The sequence below is a fragment of the Caretta caretta genome, chromosome 8 (genome assembly GCF_965140235.1).
Source record: "Caretta caretta isolate rCarCar2 chromosome 8, rCarCar1.hap1, whole genome shotgun sequence".
NCBI classification, from domain to species: domain Eukaryota; kingdom Metazoa; phylum Chordata; order Testudines; family Cheloniidae; genus Caretta; species Caretta caretta.
In genome coordinates this window covers 92,445,569-92,461,001 of record NC_134213.1, presented here as the reverse complement: position 1 = coordinate 92,461,001, position 15,433 = coordinate 92,445,569, and the positions used below count along the sequence as shown (strand labels likewise).

Sequence of the window (15,433 nt, the reverse complement as noted above, 5' to 3'; positions counted from 1 at the left end):
CCCATCTGTTGAAGGAGGCTTGTGAGCTATTAAAAACAAAGACCCTACAAATGTGCATCAATCGCCTGCAGACTGATGGTTTGGTCAATTGGTTCAACCAGGCCTGAAAAGGATGTTTAAAGAAGTTTATTACTGCAGCTCTACACACTGGGATCAACTGATCCCCCTCCTTTTTATTTGACAGTTGGGAGGTACCCCAGTCATCTACTAGATTTTTTCCTGTTTGAACTCTTATATAAGAGACAACCTGGGGTATCTTAGACTTTGTCCATGAGATGTGGGACGAGTGGGCTCCTAGAACAGAGAATGTTGTACAGTACATACTAAAGCTCTAGAAGAGGCTTGAAATCCTGGGGGCCTTCTTCACCAAAGAGAATCTCTTTAATTGGCCAATCTCTCTCAACAGGGCCAATGGTGAGCTTTTAACAAAGAGATGGATATGTGCGTATTTAAACTTGGGACCAAGTACTTTTGCTCCCTAGCACAACATCCAAGCTGCTCACTAAGCGTTAAGATCCATATTAAGTAGTACATGAAGCGGGGCCTGTTAAATATGAAATCAGACAAGAGGAAGACAATGCAGATCTACCAAATTAATCTCCTGAAGCCCTGGAGGGACTGGGAGGGCTTGTTTATCACTTCTGAACCATCTGAGCCAGAAATGGGACCCCAAATGTCCACATTCCTGGACCCTGACTCAATACGAATGGGGGCACAACTTCCATCCACAGCAAAGGGTCAAGGGAGAAACCTTCTGAATGCCTTCCCGATGGTGATTCACCCCAGCCAGGATGAACTCACTTCATTCAACATCATGTCCAGATAGAGCTGGGACAAGGCATCTGGGAGAACTCCCTGCCACTTCCCAAAAAAACTGTGGAATGCAGTGAAAGAGGAGCTCTGCACCAGGTTGGAGCTAGAGATCACTGAAGAATCCCACAGTGACTGATGATGCCCAGTTCTGCTGGATCCTAAGCTGGATGGCACGATCCAGTTTCTGTATAGATTTTTAGAAAAGTTAATGCAATCTCCGAATTCAACAGACATCCTATGTCCCAAGTGGATGAACTACTAATCCGGATGGGTGAGACTTAATATAGTACAGCATTAGATTTTACCAAGGGATACTAGCAGATCCGGCTCATACCAGAATCATGTGAGAAAACTGCCTTTGCTGCTCTGGTTTATATCCATTAAGGACTATGCCCTTTGGCCTCCATGGGGCCATAGTGACATTCCAATGACCCAAGTCCTCTGATCTGATGGTTTACATGATGCAGTTTATTTACAGGATGTGGTCATCTATGGCTGAGACTGGGAGGCCCACCTGCAACTGGTTGCCACTGTCCTCCAGTCCCTGTGGGAAGCCAGCCTAACCACAAACCCAGCAACTTGTAAAATTGGAAGGATGACATCATCTAACTGGCATATCCTGTGGGGAAAGGTCAAGTCCAATCACTGTAGACAAAGTCCAGGCCTTAAAAGCTGCCCAAACTCGACTGCAAAAAATAGGTCTGGAGATGCTTAGGGCTCGCAGGTTATTACTGCTGGTTTGTGCCAGGGTTTTCCTTGATAGCGGCATCCCTCATGGACCTGATTAAGGACAGCTGTCCCTGGGAAGTTTGATAGCCTGACATCTGCAAAAAAGCATTCAAAAAATGGAAAGGCCACTTGTGTAAAGAGCCTGTCCAGTTCATCCCAAACAGAAAACAGCCTGCTCTGTTTTTGAAAGAACTTATTTTGCAGACCAGTGTGTCAGAAGTAGGCCTGGGGGCAATCATATCCCAAGAAGTAAATGGAGAGAAACATTCTATGCTATTTTTTTTTTTTTAGCCACAAGCTATTCCCTCAGGAACTAGTGTGCTTTGTGATAGAAAAAGAAAGTCTGGTGGTGAAATGGGCTGTGGATTCTCTCTGATATTACATTCTGGGAAACCCATTGAAGCTGGACACTGATCGTGCCCCTTTGAGGTGGTTAATTGCAATGAAAGACACGAATCCCTGCCTTATGCGCTGGTACCTGTCTCTCTAGTCATATGCCTTTCAAGTACAGCATAGAGCTGGAAAGGCTCACCAAAAGGTGTTTTTGTTTTGTTTGTTTTTCCTGAGGGGCAGAGGGCATAGACAACTGGCCTGGTTCCTTGGATGCCATCTTGAAGGGGAGGGTGTATGATGGGGTATACAAACCCCACACTGGGCATCATTATAGGGTTAATGAGCTGATGTGGGCTCAGGTGGCTCCACCCCACCACACCTGTGAGAGATGTCAGGTATGGAAGGAAGAGCTCAAAATGGGGAAGCCCACCTCAGTTGAGGGCAGAACAGGGAGGAGAACAGACCTTTAGTCTTCCATTCGTGGAGATGGGGTGATAGAAGACAGGAGCAACTTGGATGGCCACAGCCTGGTATTCCCACCCTGAAGGATGGGAGGGCCTGATTCACCTTTTGAGAGCACTATTATTCTGTATTTGCCTGCCAACTTAGTGGGGGGCCACAACTTGACAAGGGCTCCTGAAGAAAAAGAGCTTTTATCACAGTTGTGGAAGAGTTCATTTGTGTTAATTCTCTTTATTCATTGACAACCCTGGAAATGGCAAACTAGTTGGGGCTCTGCCAGAGGGTTAAGCCTCTTATGACTGGAACTGGGATAGGAAAATACCTGGACAGAGTAGAGCAGAGGCACAGGTGAATGCTGGGGCCCAGCCTGGGGCCTAGGGGGTGGATTGGAGCAGGAACTCTGATGACACTCCTTGCTATTCCTCTGAGTTGGAGGGAGAGTCTGGATGTCCATGCACATTGGGAAGGGTAGGCATTTGTTTGATAAAAGATGCATGATAGTAAGTGGATATTTTTGTGTTTGTGGAATTATGGTTCATGCTTGAAGCAGCTGGGAGGTAAACATGATCAGTCTGTACCTGATAATGAAGCAAAGTGGGGCCAAAGATGAGCATCTATTGACAGAAACCTAAATGTAATACTTAAAGAGAACAATATTTATCCCATATTTCATGAATTCAGGAGACTTCAATGTAGACCCAGTTAAAAAAAGACAGTGTGTTCTTCGATGAATCTGTAGTGTAACTATAGAAGCCTACCTCTAAAGAATCTATTAGAGGCTTAATTCTTGATATAGTTCAATAAAGAAACAATGATCTGACTAAATCTGACCTGAAATCCTTCTGTGCTTGTATCTCTTGAGTCTGTGGTCAGATATATATGTACAATGGAGACTTCAAATTGGAATCTGAACTGCTTGGTTCTGTACAGAGAAATTCTGGTGAGGCAGCTGAGGTAAACTTGGCTATCTGGTGTGACAGAAAGTGGTTGGTAGGGATCAAAAGCTACATGGGGCTCAACATTGGGAGGGAAAATAATTAGCATAGAGACCAGATCTCTTGGGGTGTTGCATTGTAATGCAAATAAATCTGAGCCTTTGTTTTTAACTGTTGCTGTTTGATTCTTCCACTGTTACTGAAAAAATTGAATAGCTTGCAATTCCAAGTAATAAAGCGATGTAATGAGGATTGTGTTGCAAGTCTGATTTGTTAGTTCTATCCTCTAATATTGAAAAGTGAAGGGGGAGATTTTCAAAGGTACCCAATTCCTCCTGACTTTTGATGCGAGTTAGGCTTCCAACTCCTAAGGTATTTTGTTTAACAGTTTAACAAAATGTTCAACATGACATGCACACACTTAAAGACTGAAAGGGGCTGCTGTGATTTGCATTCGGATTCCGGTAAGATGACATGTCAGTGATACCAAGTGTTCTGTGATTTGTCCAGACTTGTGATAATATGATGGCCATTTAAAAATAGTTTTCAGTAAATTCATTCTCCAGTTGCTGCTGCTCATTGGAATTTTGCTTTAGAGTTTGACTCTTACCAGCTCAACATTATTTAGGCTAGGAACTTTATATATGTGCTGAGCTTCTGGATGAGGTCAAATGCAGGGCAGCGAGTCATTTTATGCTGTCTAGCCCTGTCAAATTGTCTTACATGACTATAATACTGCCTTGGTTGCATAAGTAAGAAAGCTGAAAAGATATAAATGTCAAGATAGCCAAGTTCCCACGGAAGACTGGTTTAGAACTGGAGCTTATATTAAAGCTCATGTTACTCACTGGCCTAGTTAAACCAGACAAGCCTTTATACCTGCCAAATGTATAAATAAAGTCTGCCGCTGCATTGTGCTGATGTAGTCCCTTGATAACGGCAATGTCTTGTCAGGTGTTTACTTCTCAAAAGGGGTTGGTGTGGGAGGGGGGCACCATTGCTCTGTAGTGGTGAATGTTTAAACAGCATGTTTATAAAGCCATGTGAAATTTGCTTTGCAACCTGAAAGAATGATTTATTTACGGTATTAAACAGTACAGAACTCACATCTCATCAGTGTAACCATCACCTTTTATGCTTCTCAAATGAATAAATTTCACTTCAGCGGTAGCTGACATTTGTATTGTTTTCTTGCAAAAGTCTATTCTGATTCGCACTGCTTGATAGACCCAAATTAATGTATTTTTATTCTTCTGATCATTTTATTTAAGCTGCATCTTTATTGAAGTAAATGTACTTGGCAGGGTTTAGTAAATTTAACATTCACGTTTATATTTTAGGAAGAGACCCAGACACTCCAGAAAAGGAGTTGAAATCCAAGTGGGGAAAACTGCTGGGATCTGATTATGAAGTCATGGTATGTTATCCTTCAATAAAGTACACTCATTTATGTTTCTTTAAATTACAGCGAGGTGAGCTTAACTTTACAAGCTGTTCAGGGGTTGGAACAGATCAGTAGAGTAGCATTTTTTGTTTTCCCTGAACATTCAAGGATGAAATATAGGGATGTTATAATTAACACATTTTTGTTCTGTTTATGTCTGTACTATTGCGTAAGTGTGAGTAATGTTTTTATTCTTTTTAAATCAACCTCATTTTTAAATTTGTAACGTATCAGCCACTTAAAATATTTGGCATTTTTATGATTGTTTTAATGATCTGTTTGTTTTATTGTACGCTTAGAAAAGGCTCAGGATATGAGTCGTATGTTTCACAATGAATCTTACATTTTTATGAGAAGAATTATTATCAGCTGTATTTGGGAGAAAAGGAAGTAGTTCAAGTTAGGGGTAACTTTGAGGTGCTAACTGCCCATTAGATTTTCCTTCACCTCTTATTAGAGAATTTTCAAGGAAGAGATTGATTACATTTCTAAATATGAATCATCACAGGGGGAATGACCAGGTTTTTTTGCATTCATTACTGCTTTTTAAGACTGTGCCAGCTGAGTGCGTTTTTAAATAAAACATTCAAGCCAGCATCCTTTTCTGATGTCTTAAAAAAACAAAAACAAAAAAAAACTGTTTATCTTTGCAAAACATGTCCACTTGATTCAGAGATTCTCTTATTTTTACTGTTTGGCAGAACTATCACTCCAAATGTCTTGTTGAAAGATTTAAAGTAGCATTAAGAGGTGTCTTGAGGAGCTCCCTTCTCTGCAATCCATTAGTGCTCCTTTAAGAACTTTGAAGTCCATATAAGGCTGTGTTTTGATTCAATAAATCTAGTTACTCACGCCAACTGCTAGATATCCCCATCCTTGCACTGCCAGAGCCTGACATTACTTTCTTTAGCACCATCCCATTTTCCAATATATGTATGGGATGTAAAGCTGGTTCATGAAGCTCAGGGGTCCACATTTTCCTTCCATTGTAGCAAATGTGGTTGTGACAGTAAAAATGTCTAAATTTGGCCCATCTGAATAATAGAAGGTCATGGTCGACCAGCACCTTTTTCAAAGTCTTTGCTTTTTTCCTTTGCATATGCCTCTCCTCCATTTTGGAACACCTCATGTTACCATGACGCACAGTTGGGTTTGAGCCTGGTAATGCAAACCCTTACACAGTCCTTACTGCCACACACAGCTCCATTTAAATCAGTAGGACTACTAGGAGTTTGAAGGATTGAGCTCTTTCTGATCACTTTAACAGCCACCAAGTCCTTCTGAGGTGAGGGGCTGATTACTGAGTGTGGGATTTAGATCCAGTCTCTGATTTTGATATCTTGTGTGATAACTCTAAGGTGCCAAAATGGACCAAGATGTGCAATAAAAATTAAAAAGCATAATTTTCTTGTCTTTATTTTACTGTCGGCTGTTCTTATAATCAGTCCTCTGCTATAATTCAGCACTCCAATAAAGTTTGTGTACTAGTAGTATTTATTTGTCATGGTGTTCAATTTTTAGGTGGTTCGTGTAGACGTGCCAATTACAGATGATGCTGAGCTCCAGAAATACTCAAAGGTATGGAATCTTATTTCATTTTCTCTTTTTTTTTGAGATGGGCATGAACCAAAACCTTAGAGATGAATACTTCTGAAATACGGGGGAGTTCCAGCATTGGCTCTAGCTCATCTCTCCTGCTTTGAGCAGGGGTTGGACTAGATGACCTCCTGAGGTCCTTTCCAACCCTGATATTCTATGATTCTATGAAATACTGCCACTTGCTGCCAATGCTACTCATGTATACTGGGTCTGAATTCCTTCACACACCTTTTCTGAAAGAATTAAAACCCCACATAGGAAAATAGGCCATGCAGAGTGTCCTAAATCTCCTCAGACTCTGTTGGGCAAGTGGGGAGCATGACTTTCAAGAATCTAGGGCCCCTTACTTCTAAATCTGGGGGCTACTGGCTTCAGTGCTTTAGCTGATGCCAGTTATTGGGATAGGAGTTGGAGAGAGGCAAGAGTGGCACCTTGAATAATACCTGGAAACCAGTGCAGACTATGGAGCAGAGTGTCGCACTGACTACGAGAAACTTTTTGTTAGGTAAAGTCCTAATGCTGTGAGGGATTTGCAAGTGTGGACTCTTACTACTGTATGGAGTCACATTAACTGCAGTATCAGAGCCTAAATGGGCATCTGTCCAGAAGTAGCTGGGGTACCAGCAAGACCACCAAGTTGTAAACTTGAGTGATAGAAGGCAGGCAAAGTTCCTGAATGAAGGGAACAGATATTATCTCTGCTATCTTTTGTTTCTTCACAGCCTGCTAGCTTGTCTGGATTGAGCCTCAGCTAGCCTGCTAAGAAAGTTTTCCTAATGGTCGCAGATATTTGCTATGTGGAGTTTTACTAGAGAGTAATACGGTATTAAGGTTGTCCCTAGGGAAATGGCCAGCTCAAAATCAATGAAATTCCTTGTGGAAATATGGATACAAGTGATAGCAACTATTTGCCAAAGATACTTCAGAGGGATGTTCCCTGCCCCAAAGACAGATACAAATGTCATCAATAAATGAGATGATGACTGATTGTGTGTTTAGGTTTTATTGGCTTCCTCTAAAATAGTGATTGTGATCCTGCGACAGATTTTATTAAACTTTATTAAGTTTATGTACTATTGTGGGCTGGAATTATATGTCATCTCTTTAGGGGGAGAGATGTGACTGACATAAAACCTGGAAGTTCAAAGACTGTACTGAAAATATGTAAGACAAGTATGGACTTTTGGGACAATAAGTGTTAAGTGGATTTCCTGGGGAATACCTCAGGAGAGGTTAATGCAAATTCTCCAACTCTGGTTATGCAAAAACCTAGAGTTGTGAACCTATGCCCTGAGAAAAGGGTCTTGTCTGCTGATTACCTGTTACAGAATGCCAAGACCAAAGGGCCAAGCTGTATAAAGAAATAGCAGATCTGCCCAGCCTGGATTTTGGTTCTGGATGCAAGACAGATATGAACTAGTACCCAGGGGGAAACCCAGTGGTTGGTTTTGAAGGACTAAAACCTATCCGAGCTCTAGGCTGGAGTTGGGTGTGACCTCCTATAAATATTTTTTAGCATGTGTGTAAGAACTTTTATTGTTTTTAATGTTTTCTCTGTAATGCTTTTACCTTATGAATAAATGTGGTCTCTTAGAAGTTGTATGGTAACTTACTACTTTGGGCAGTAAACTGTCCGTAGCCCTTGGCGAGAAAGCAAAGCACAGACACTAGCCTTTTTAGGCAATTTGGCTTGCTGGGCATATCACAGTGGAAGGCAAGGAGCTATGCAGCCTTAAAATCCCTGATCAGGAGGGCGTGGGACATGGGTCTCTGCCTAAGAGAGGTGATGACTGGGAGCTGTAAGCCTAAAGAGCGTGTCCTTGATTAACCATGGAGGGGGAATACAGGTGCCTTTACCTTGAAGCTTTCAGTAGTAGGATCTTCCTCTTTGGACATACCTTTAGTGAAGAGTAACCCCTTTTAGACAGAGGATAGATGTCAGGTGCTATTTTTAGGGGGCGGTCCTATACATCCACCTCTCCTCTGTTTTGGTTTTGTTTTTTTTTCCAGTTTATCACTGTGGTGATATTATTGAGAAGAAGATAGTGATGTACGTTTTTCCAGAAGACAGACTGTGCAAGGGAAAAACATCAATCTAATTGAATAGAAAAATTAGCAAAATTTGTGTGATGCAACACTAGTTATGTCAGAGTTAGGATTTAAACATGCTAATGTGCAGCTAGTTTAATCTGACTTGGTCAGTTATTGAAAGTTTTAAATGCATTTGTTACATATAGAAATACATGTTTGTAAACATAGCCACTGCTTATTTTTTTGGCAGCTATTGCCTCTCCACACTTTGAGATTAGGAGTTGAACTTGATACATTTGATGGACATCACTACATATCTTCAATTGCTCCAGATGGTCCAATTGCTACGCTTGGCCTACTGCAACTGGAGGATGAACTTCTAGAGGTAAAGTCCACAGAACTAGAAATGAAGGGTTGTTCTTTCTGCTCAGCCTCTTTAAAAATATACTTTTATGACATTTTAGGCTGGCTAATGCGTGTGCACAGTAGTACCTTTTAAACAATCAATGGGTAGGAAGAGCATGGGGTTAGGAGTCAAAAAAGCTGGATTCTGTACTATTCTGGCTGTGCCACAGGCTTCCTGTAAGATTAGGGACAAGTCAGTAAATTGCTTTGTGCCTTAGTCTTGCCATTGGTAAATGGGGAAATAATACTGCTCTATCTTGCCAAGGGTCTTGTCAGGTTTATGTAATTATTTGTGAAGTGCTCAGGTACTAAGGAGATGAGCGCAATGATGATGTTTGTATTAGGCATACTTTTTATCTATTGTACTTGAATTAAGAGTCTTTGGCCTTGTCTACTCTAAAGGGAAAAGTTGATCTAAGCTATGCAATTTGAGTTACGTGAATAGTGTAACTCAAATCGATGTAGCTTAGATCTACTTACCACAGGGTCCACAGTATGCAGCATTGACGGGAGATGCTCTCCCGTTGACTCCCCTTACTTCTCGATCCGGTGGAGTACAGGAGTTGATGGGAGAGTGATCAGCGGTCGATTTAGTGGGTCTTCACTAGGGGTGAGAGTAATATACTTCTTAAATTGAGCCTTACTGGACATTTTTAATCTGAACCTGCTCCTAGAGGCAGCAAAGGACAAAGTCCCACTGACTTCAATGAGAAAAGGATCAGGGCCTTTGCTAGATTAGTTCATCTCAGGTCCAGGGCTCAAGTGGCCTGGGTTTTGGTCATTATCAACCCTTTAGCACCAAAAAGTCTACTTGTATCACTGAGATCTAATGCATGTCCTTTTATTATTTCTTAACAGAGGAAATCTGGATTTCCACATGACAGGGTTAATGGAATGTTGAAAGTGTTATTTAAATATCTTGGCCATTGAACAAAAATGTGAATACTAAGAGCAAAAAAACCAACACTCTGGAAAAATTTTATTGTATAAATAATAAAGAAAAATTGTTTCAATTTATACAAGTCCACAAGTATATCCAGCACTAGTGAATTTTATAATATTTAACCACTCCCCTCCTCCCCCCCAACCCCCTTCTGTAGCTTAAAAAACAACTGAAACAAAACCATGCTCTAGGGTTAAAACTATATATACCAAGTTTCAGCCTAGAGCATGTTTTTACAGCCAAGCTATAAATCCTCTTAAATAGGGGCTGGTAATGGAAATTATGGCAGCCCTTAACTAAAGCGAACAGCATTACACAGGTGCTGATATAACAACTGGAGGTAGTTTGAATTAATAATTAATGAGGGAGATACATTTTTAAATGTATAGCAAGTTTAAACATTTATAAAGGTCTATTTGATGCATGATGATAGGAATCATAGTACTTAAAAAAAAATTTTTAAAAAATTCTATTTTAACGGATTTTTCTTATGTTGTTTTCATGGTGTCCGTTGCCTCCTTGTCACTCTCCCAATCCTAAAACCTCCATTATTGTCATTTGATGGAATGGCTAGTATGGAGTGATCAGTGGATGGGGCATCTGGCACCCTTCCTGCTTAGAGATTGATCTCCAGCAGCTATAAGAGAGCAGAGAGGGAGTCCCCAAGTCTACTGGTGGGCATAGAGTAGCCCTTGTCCATCAATCACAGAACGCTGAAAGATAACTTCCCACCACACTAGGACTCCAAATGCATTTTAAAAAAACAACAACTTTGTACCAATATTTCTGTTTAAATAATTAAGTAATGGTTTAGCCTAATAGCTCAGCAGTCACTGCAATGCTGGATTACAGTTCCTGGAGCTCGCTGAAAACATCTGCCATTTTAGAGGGCAGGAAAACAAGAATTCCAGTTCACAACAAATGTCAAGGTTTCGACTTGCAGTTTCGTTCTGAGGTGGAACTAAAACGAGGCCTTTCTCATGTGTTTTTGCCAAACAGCACCATAGAGTTAGGCGATGCCTATGCTTACGGCAGCATGTAAAGTACAGGCATTACACATGTAGCTCCATACAGCTGGGGAAGGCAATGGGGAAAGGCTCTAGCAGCAGGACACTACACGGCTAAAAATGCCAGTGCAGATGCGGGAGGCACTGCTTAGGCGTGTAAAGAGCCACATAGGGTATATACCCTGGAGGTTCAGGCACGTAGAGCACACTATTCACCTAAGCAGTGCCTCCTGTCTACATTGTTACTTACTACACTGCCTACTGCTACACTGCGTTGGTTGGCTGTGAAGCGAATGTACTCTGTACGCTGCTGTAATGTAGTCATATCTCCCGGGTCTGTGTGTGTCTCTCTCTCTCCTGTTGAAATTGTTCTGCTTCATATAAATAATTGTTAGGCTGAGATAAAGACATTGATTCCATTGCCTCATAATTAGGACATTCACCTGGGATAGGGGAGCCTCAGGTTCAAGTCCCTGCTCTGAATCAGGCAGAGTAGGGACTTGAACCTGGGTCTTCCGTGTCCCAGCTGAGTCACAGGGCCATTGACTGTTCTGAGGCATGTCTGTCTGTCTCTCTCTTGAGCTGAGAAACCTTTGTGATTAAAGTTTTGTTGAAACAGAGATGCTTCTGTGGCAAGCTTCTGTTTCATAAATCAGCATTTCCCAACAAAAAATATTTTATGAGAAAATTTCTGACAAGCTCTGCTGACTGTATAACTCTAGATCAGTGGTTCTCAAACTGGGTCAGGGACCCCAAAGTGGGTTACGACTCTGTTTTAATGGGGTTACCAGGGCTGACGTTAGACTTGTCAAGGCCAAAGCTGAAGCCCGAGGGCTTCAGCCCTGGGTGGCAGGGCTCAGGTTACAGGCACTCCACCTGGATCTGAAGCTCTTGAGCTTCGGCTTTGCCTCTCTCCACCGCCACCCCGGTTTGAAAAACGCTGCTCTAGATTACCTCCTCAATTGTGTTACAAAGTTGAGAGTAAAATGGTGGGTTCTTAAACCGCATAATCCATATTTAAACTACATAAGCTCAATTCTTCCTCCTTTGCTTTGTGTTTATCTGAGGAAAAGTGATGACCCTGGAAGATAGGTATATGATATGGTATGGGGCATGTAATCTTAACCAAACCAACCTGAATCACATCCACAGGGACGGAGATATAGGAAATGACATTGGGCAGATCTTGACTTCAGTAGATGTATGCATTACTTGGTAGCTGTACAATCAGAGTTTTTTTGTCAGGCTGTTGACACTTGGTGAAATTCTGCATTCTTTGTGTATGTAATATTTTTACAATACGACCAAGTGTAAAACCTAGATACCTTCTTTATGTGTGAACACGACCAACTGTTCAGTTGAGAGAGGGTGGAAACTCTTCATATTTATGTTTCTTTAAAAAGAGGGGAAAAAAGAGTATTAGTGCAGTAAGCCACTTTGAAGGGAATATTATTTTACATAACCACCATCTGTGATTGTAAAAATCATTAGCGATTGCCTTGCGGTCTTCCATTATCACTGAGCAGCTAAAGTTATGGGATGATAAGGCTTAACTTGTCAGGACTTTCTGCTGAATTGCTTATTGTAATTGCTTTTTCTTTTTATTGTGTAAAGCATTTGTGTATATTCTCTCAAGGATCTAGCTCATTTCATTCATTTGACTATAGTTTTAAAGCCTGCAACAGTTGTTGAAGTTTGGACTTGGTGCATTTGATTTAGAACTGCTCAAAATCTTCCAAATTTTGAATTTTTGGTGACATATTTCCTCAAACTCAATTTTTTGATGCCAGCACACCAATTGCCTCCCCAGAATGTTTTGGGATTTCCAATCACCTTTACTTTGTCTTCAGCATGAATGTGAATTTGAGGATTATTTGGTGATTTATGTGAAGATTGAAGCTCCTAGAGGGCATGTGCCTATATCACCAAAACTATCATCATCTTTTGATCCTAACTGGTATCCTTGTTGGCAGACTTGGCAGAGAAACCATGGATTGACTGGGACATGGAGAATGAATAACACTCTCAACCTAGCCCATGTAGAATGTAATTCAGGCACATGGGTGGGACAGTGGGCAGGAGTTTGCATTGCCTTTGCCAGTGGGATGCCTGTTGATGAAAAGAGCACTTCAGTCATGTGGGCTGTCAAGCCAGCAGTTTATACAGGCACTGAAAAGTGCTTAATAAATAAAACGTTCTGACATTAGGACTAATTTCTAAAAGCACTTTAAACTAGAGTCAAGTACTGCTGAAATCAGTTTTCCTGTCTGTGCATTGTGGGAGGCTGGGAATAACTTACCTGGAAGGAACCCAGAAAGAATGACTACCATGGTGAAGGGATTAAGACCAAAATGCCTGCTGTAGGAGGTGTTTGGCCTAGAAACCCAGAGGGCAGGAAATGAATGAAGGGAAGCTGATTAAAACAGAAGACGTGGATCACCACTATGTAATAACAATAAAATCACCAGAATCCAGAGATGGAATAACAGTCTTAGAGTAATTTATGTATATTTTAGGGGGTACATTAACTAAACCACTCAAGCTTTCACTGGAATCCCTCAGTGAAATTAGACCTTTATATACAGTTGGGGAGGACAATTATTGCATATAGTGTAATGATTTAAAGTAAATGAGAGAGTGTTTTTATTGTAGAACCAGATCAATATCCTTTTAAATATCTGAACGGTGGTGCGTGTTTTCTCTTTTCTGCCTAGGTAAATGGAGTTCAGCTTTATGGAAAATCCCGCCGTGAGGCAGTTTCTTTTCTGAAAGAAGTGCCGCCTCCGTTCACTCTGGTTTGTTGTCGGCGCCTGTTTGATGATGGCAGCGAATCCTTTGTGGATGAGCTCAGCACCATCGAGGTTTCGTCTCCGGAGCCAAAGGTAGTGATAAGAGATTGTGTAGCTCAGTTGGAAAGAAGTTCACTAACTTTCTAAAGGATAGTTGGCTTTCTTCTTGTTTGCTTCAACCAATTTCAGCTCTTTAAAAACATCTGAAATCTATTTGCATGGGTATGTACACCAGCTCTTTGTACTCAACTGTCTTGTAAAATGGTCTTTACATCTCATCACTGTTTCACATGGAAATGCCAAGCAGGTTAAAAGATGTGAGAAACCAGCTCAGTAAGAGGGATTTACTTTGTACTTACGTAGGGTCATCACTTCTAATCTTTAACAAAAGCTCATTGTATTATTTCCTGAGGGTTATCCGTGTGCTTGGTGCTGTTGGAAGCATGAAAGGTAACATCTGCTTCCTGGCTGGTGTTTCCAATCCCAGTAAGATAAACAACACAGCTCTGATATCATACTACAACCAGATGATAGGATTCAGCACTGATTGTTTGATTTGTCAGAAGCTGTTGATTTGTTCAAATCACTTTGCTGTGTCCGATGTCATTTGTGGTTTCTCATATACCTCTCAGAATCCTTTTCTTTCTTCTTCCTTGCATTAATCCCATCAAATGGTGTCCGCTCTGTGAGTTCTCTCCCTCCAAGGTGTTCTGTTCAGTGCCACATGCTTAGGGCCCTACCAAATTCACGGTTGTGAAAAACGCGTCATGTGAAATCTGGTCTCCCCCGTGAAATCTGGTCTTTTGTGTACTTTTATCCTATACTATACAGATTTTACGGGGGAGACCAACATTTCTCTAACTGGGGGCCCCAACCCAAAAGGGAGTTGACGGAGGGTCACAAGGCTATTGTCGGGAGATCACTGCATTGCCACCTTTACTTCTGCGCTGCCTTCAGAGCTGGCCAGTTGGAGAGTGGCAGATGCCGGCTGCCCAGCTCTGAAGGCAGTGCCACAGGCAGCAGCAGTGCAGAAGTAAAGGTGGCAATACCATAGCATGCCACCTTCACTTCTGCACCGCTGCTGGCAGCGGCGATGCCTTCAGAGCTGGGGTCCCAGCCAGCAGCTGCAGAACTTTCTGCAGCCAGGGGAGGTTCCTGCAGGTGGGTCTGAACCAACCTTTGGAAGGGCCTCTGCAGGGGAAGAAGAAGTCCTGTCCCTCACCAGCCCGGCCAGGACCAGCAGCTGGAGCATGGCTTATGGTAGGAGCCCTCAGCCACGTTGCCCCGAGCCCCTGTCCCTCCCTGGCTCCGGGTCCAGCACTCAGGGATTAAAGAGGTCTTTGGGCTGGCTATGTGGGTGTGTGACCATGGAAACCTGCCCCCAACCATGGCCCCCTGGGTGGTCGCCCACCCATAAGGCTAGCCCAAAAGTGTTCTCCATCCAGTGGACCCCACTGTTACAACACTGTGAAATTTAAGTATCTGTAACAGTGACATTTTATTATTTTTAAAATCCCATGACTGTGAAATTGACCAAAACTGACTGTGAATTTGGTAGGGCCCTACATATGCTCTATCACACCACATGCTAACATGTCTTCCTTTATGCTATCCTACCACTTCTTGGGCTGGCCTCTCTCTTTTTCATTCAGTCTTGGTATATTGGAGTCTCTTACAGTTTTCAGGACTGTGGTTTACATGCTTATGCCATTTGAGCCTCTTCTTTATTCACTTCTTTTTTTTTTTTTTTTTTTTTTTGCATTTAGGGGTGTTCCTCTGAGCATTTCTCGAGCATACACATTCCTCACCTGGTCTCTCTTGCTTATGCCACTCATCTATCTCCAAATTTGTAATTCTGTGCAACATCATTTGCTCATGTTTCTTCTTTGTTACCGAACGCTCAGCACTGTACTTGAAAACTGGATGGACCACAGTTTTACAGG

The 15,433-nt window shown here is 41.8% G+C and overlaps 1 protein-coding gene across 6 annotated transcripts in view; it reads left to right on the top strand.

Moving 5' to 3' along the window:
* The window catches only part of PATJ (PATJ crumbs cell polarity complex component), a 211,293-nt gene that overhangs the window by 36,430 nt on the left and 159,430 nt on the right, over nt 1-15,433 (top strand). For all 6 annotated transcript variants that reach the window (XM_048861224.2, XM_048861229.2, XM_048861225.2 and 3 more), the window contains 4 exons: nt 4,613-4,689; nt 6,238-6,294; nt 8,597-8,731; nt 13,416-13,583. In XM_048861224.2, coding sequence (XP_048717181.2) covers nt 4,613-4,689; nt 6,238-6,294; nt 8,597-8,731; nt 13,416-13,583 — 437 coding nt within the window. The remainder of the gene's footprint in view (nt 1-4,612; nt 4,690-6,237; nt 6,295-8,596; nt 8,732-13,415; nt 13,584-15,433) is intronic.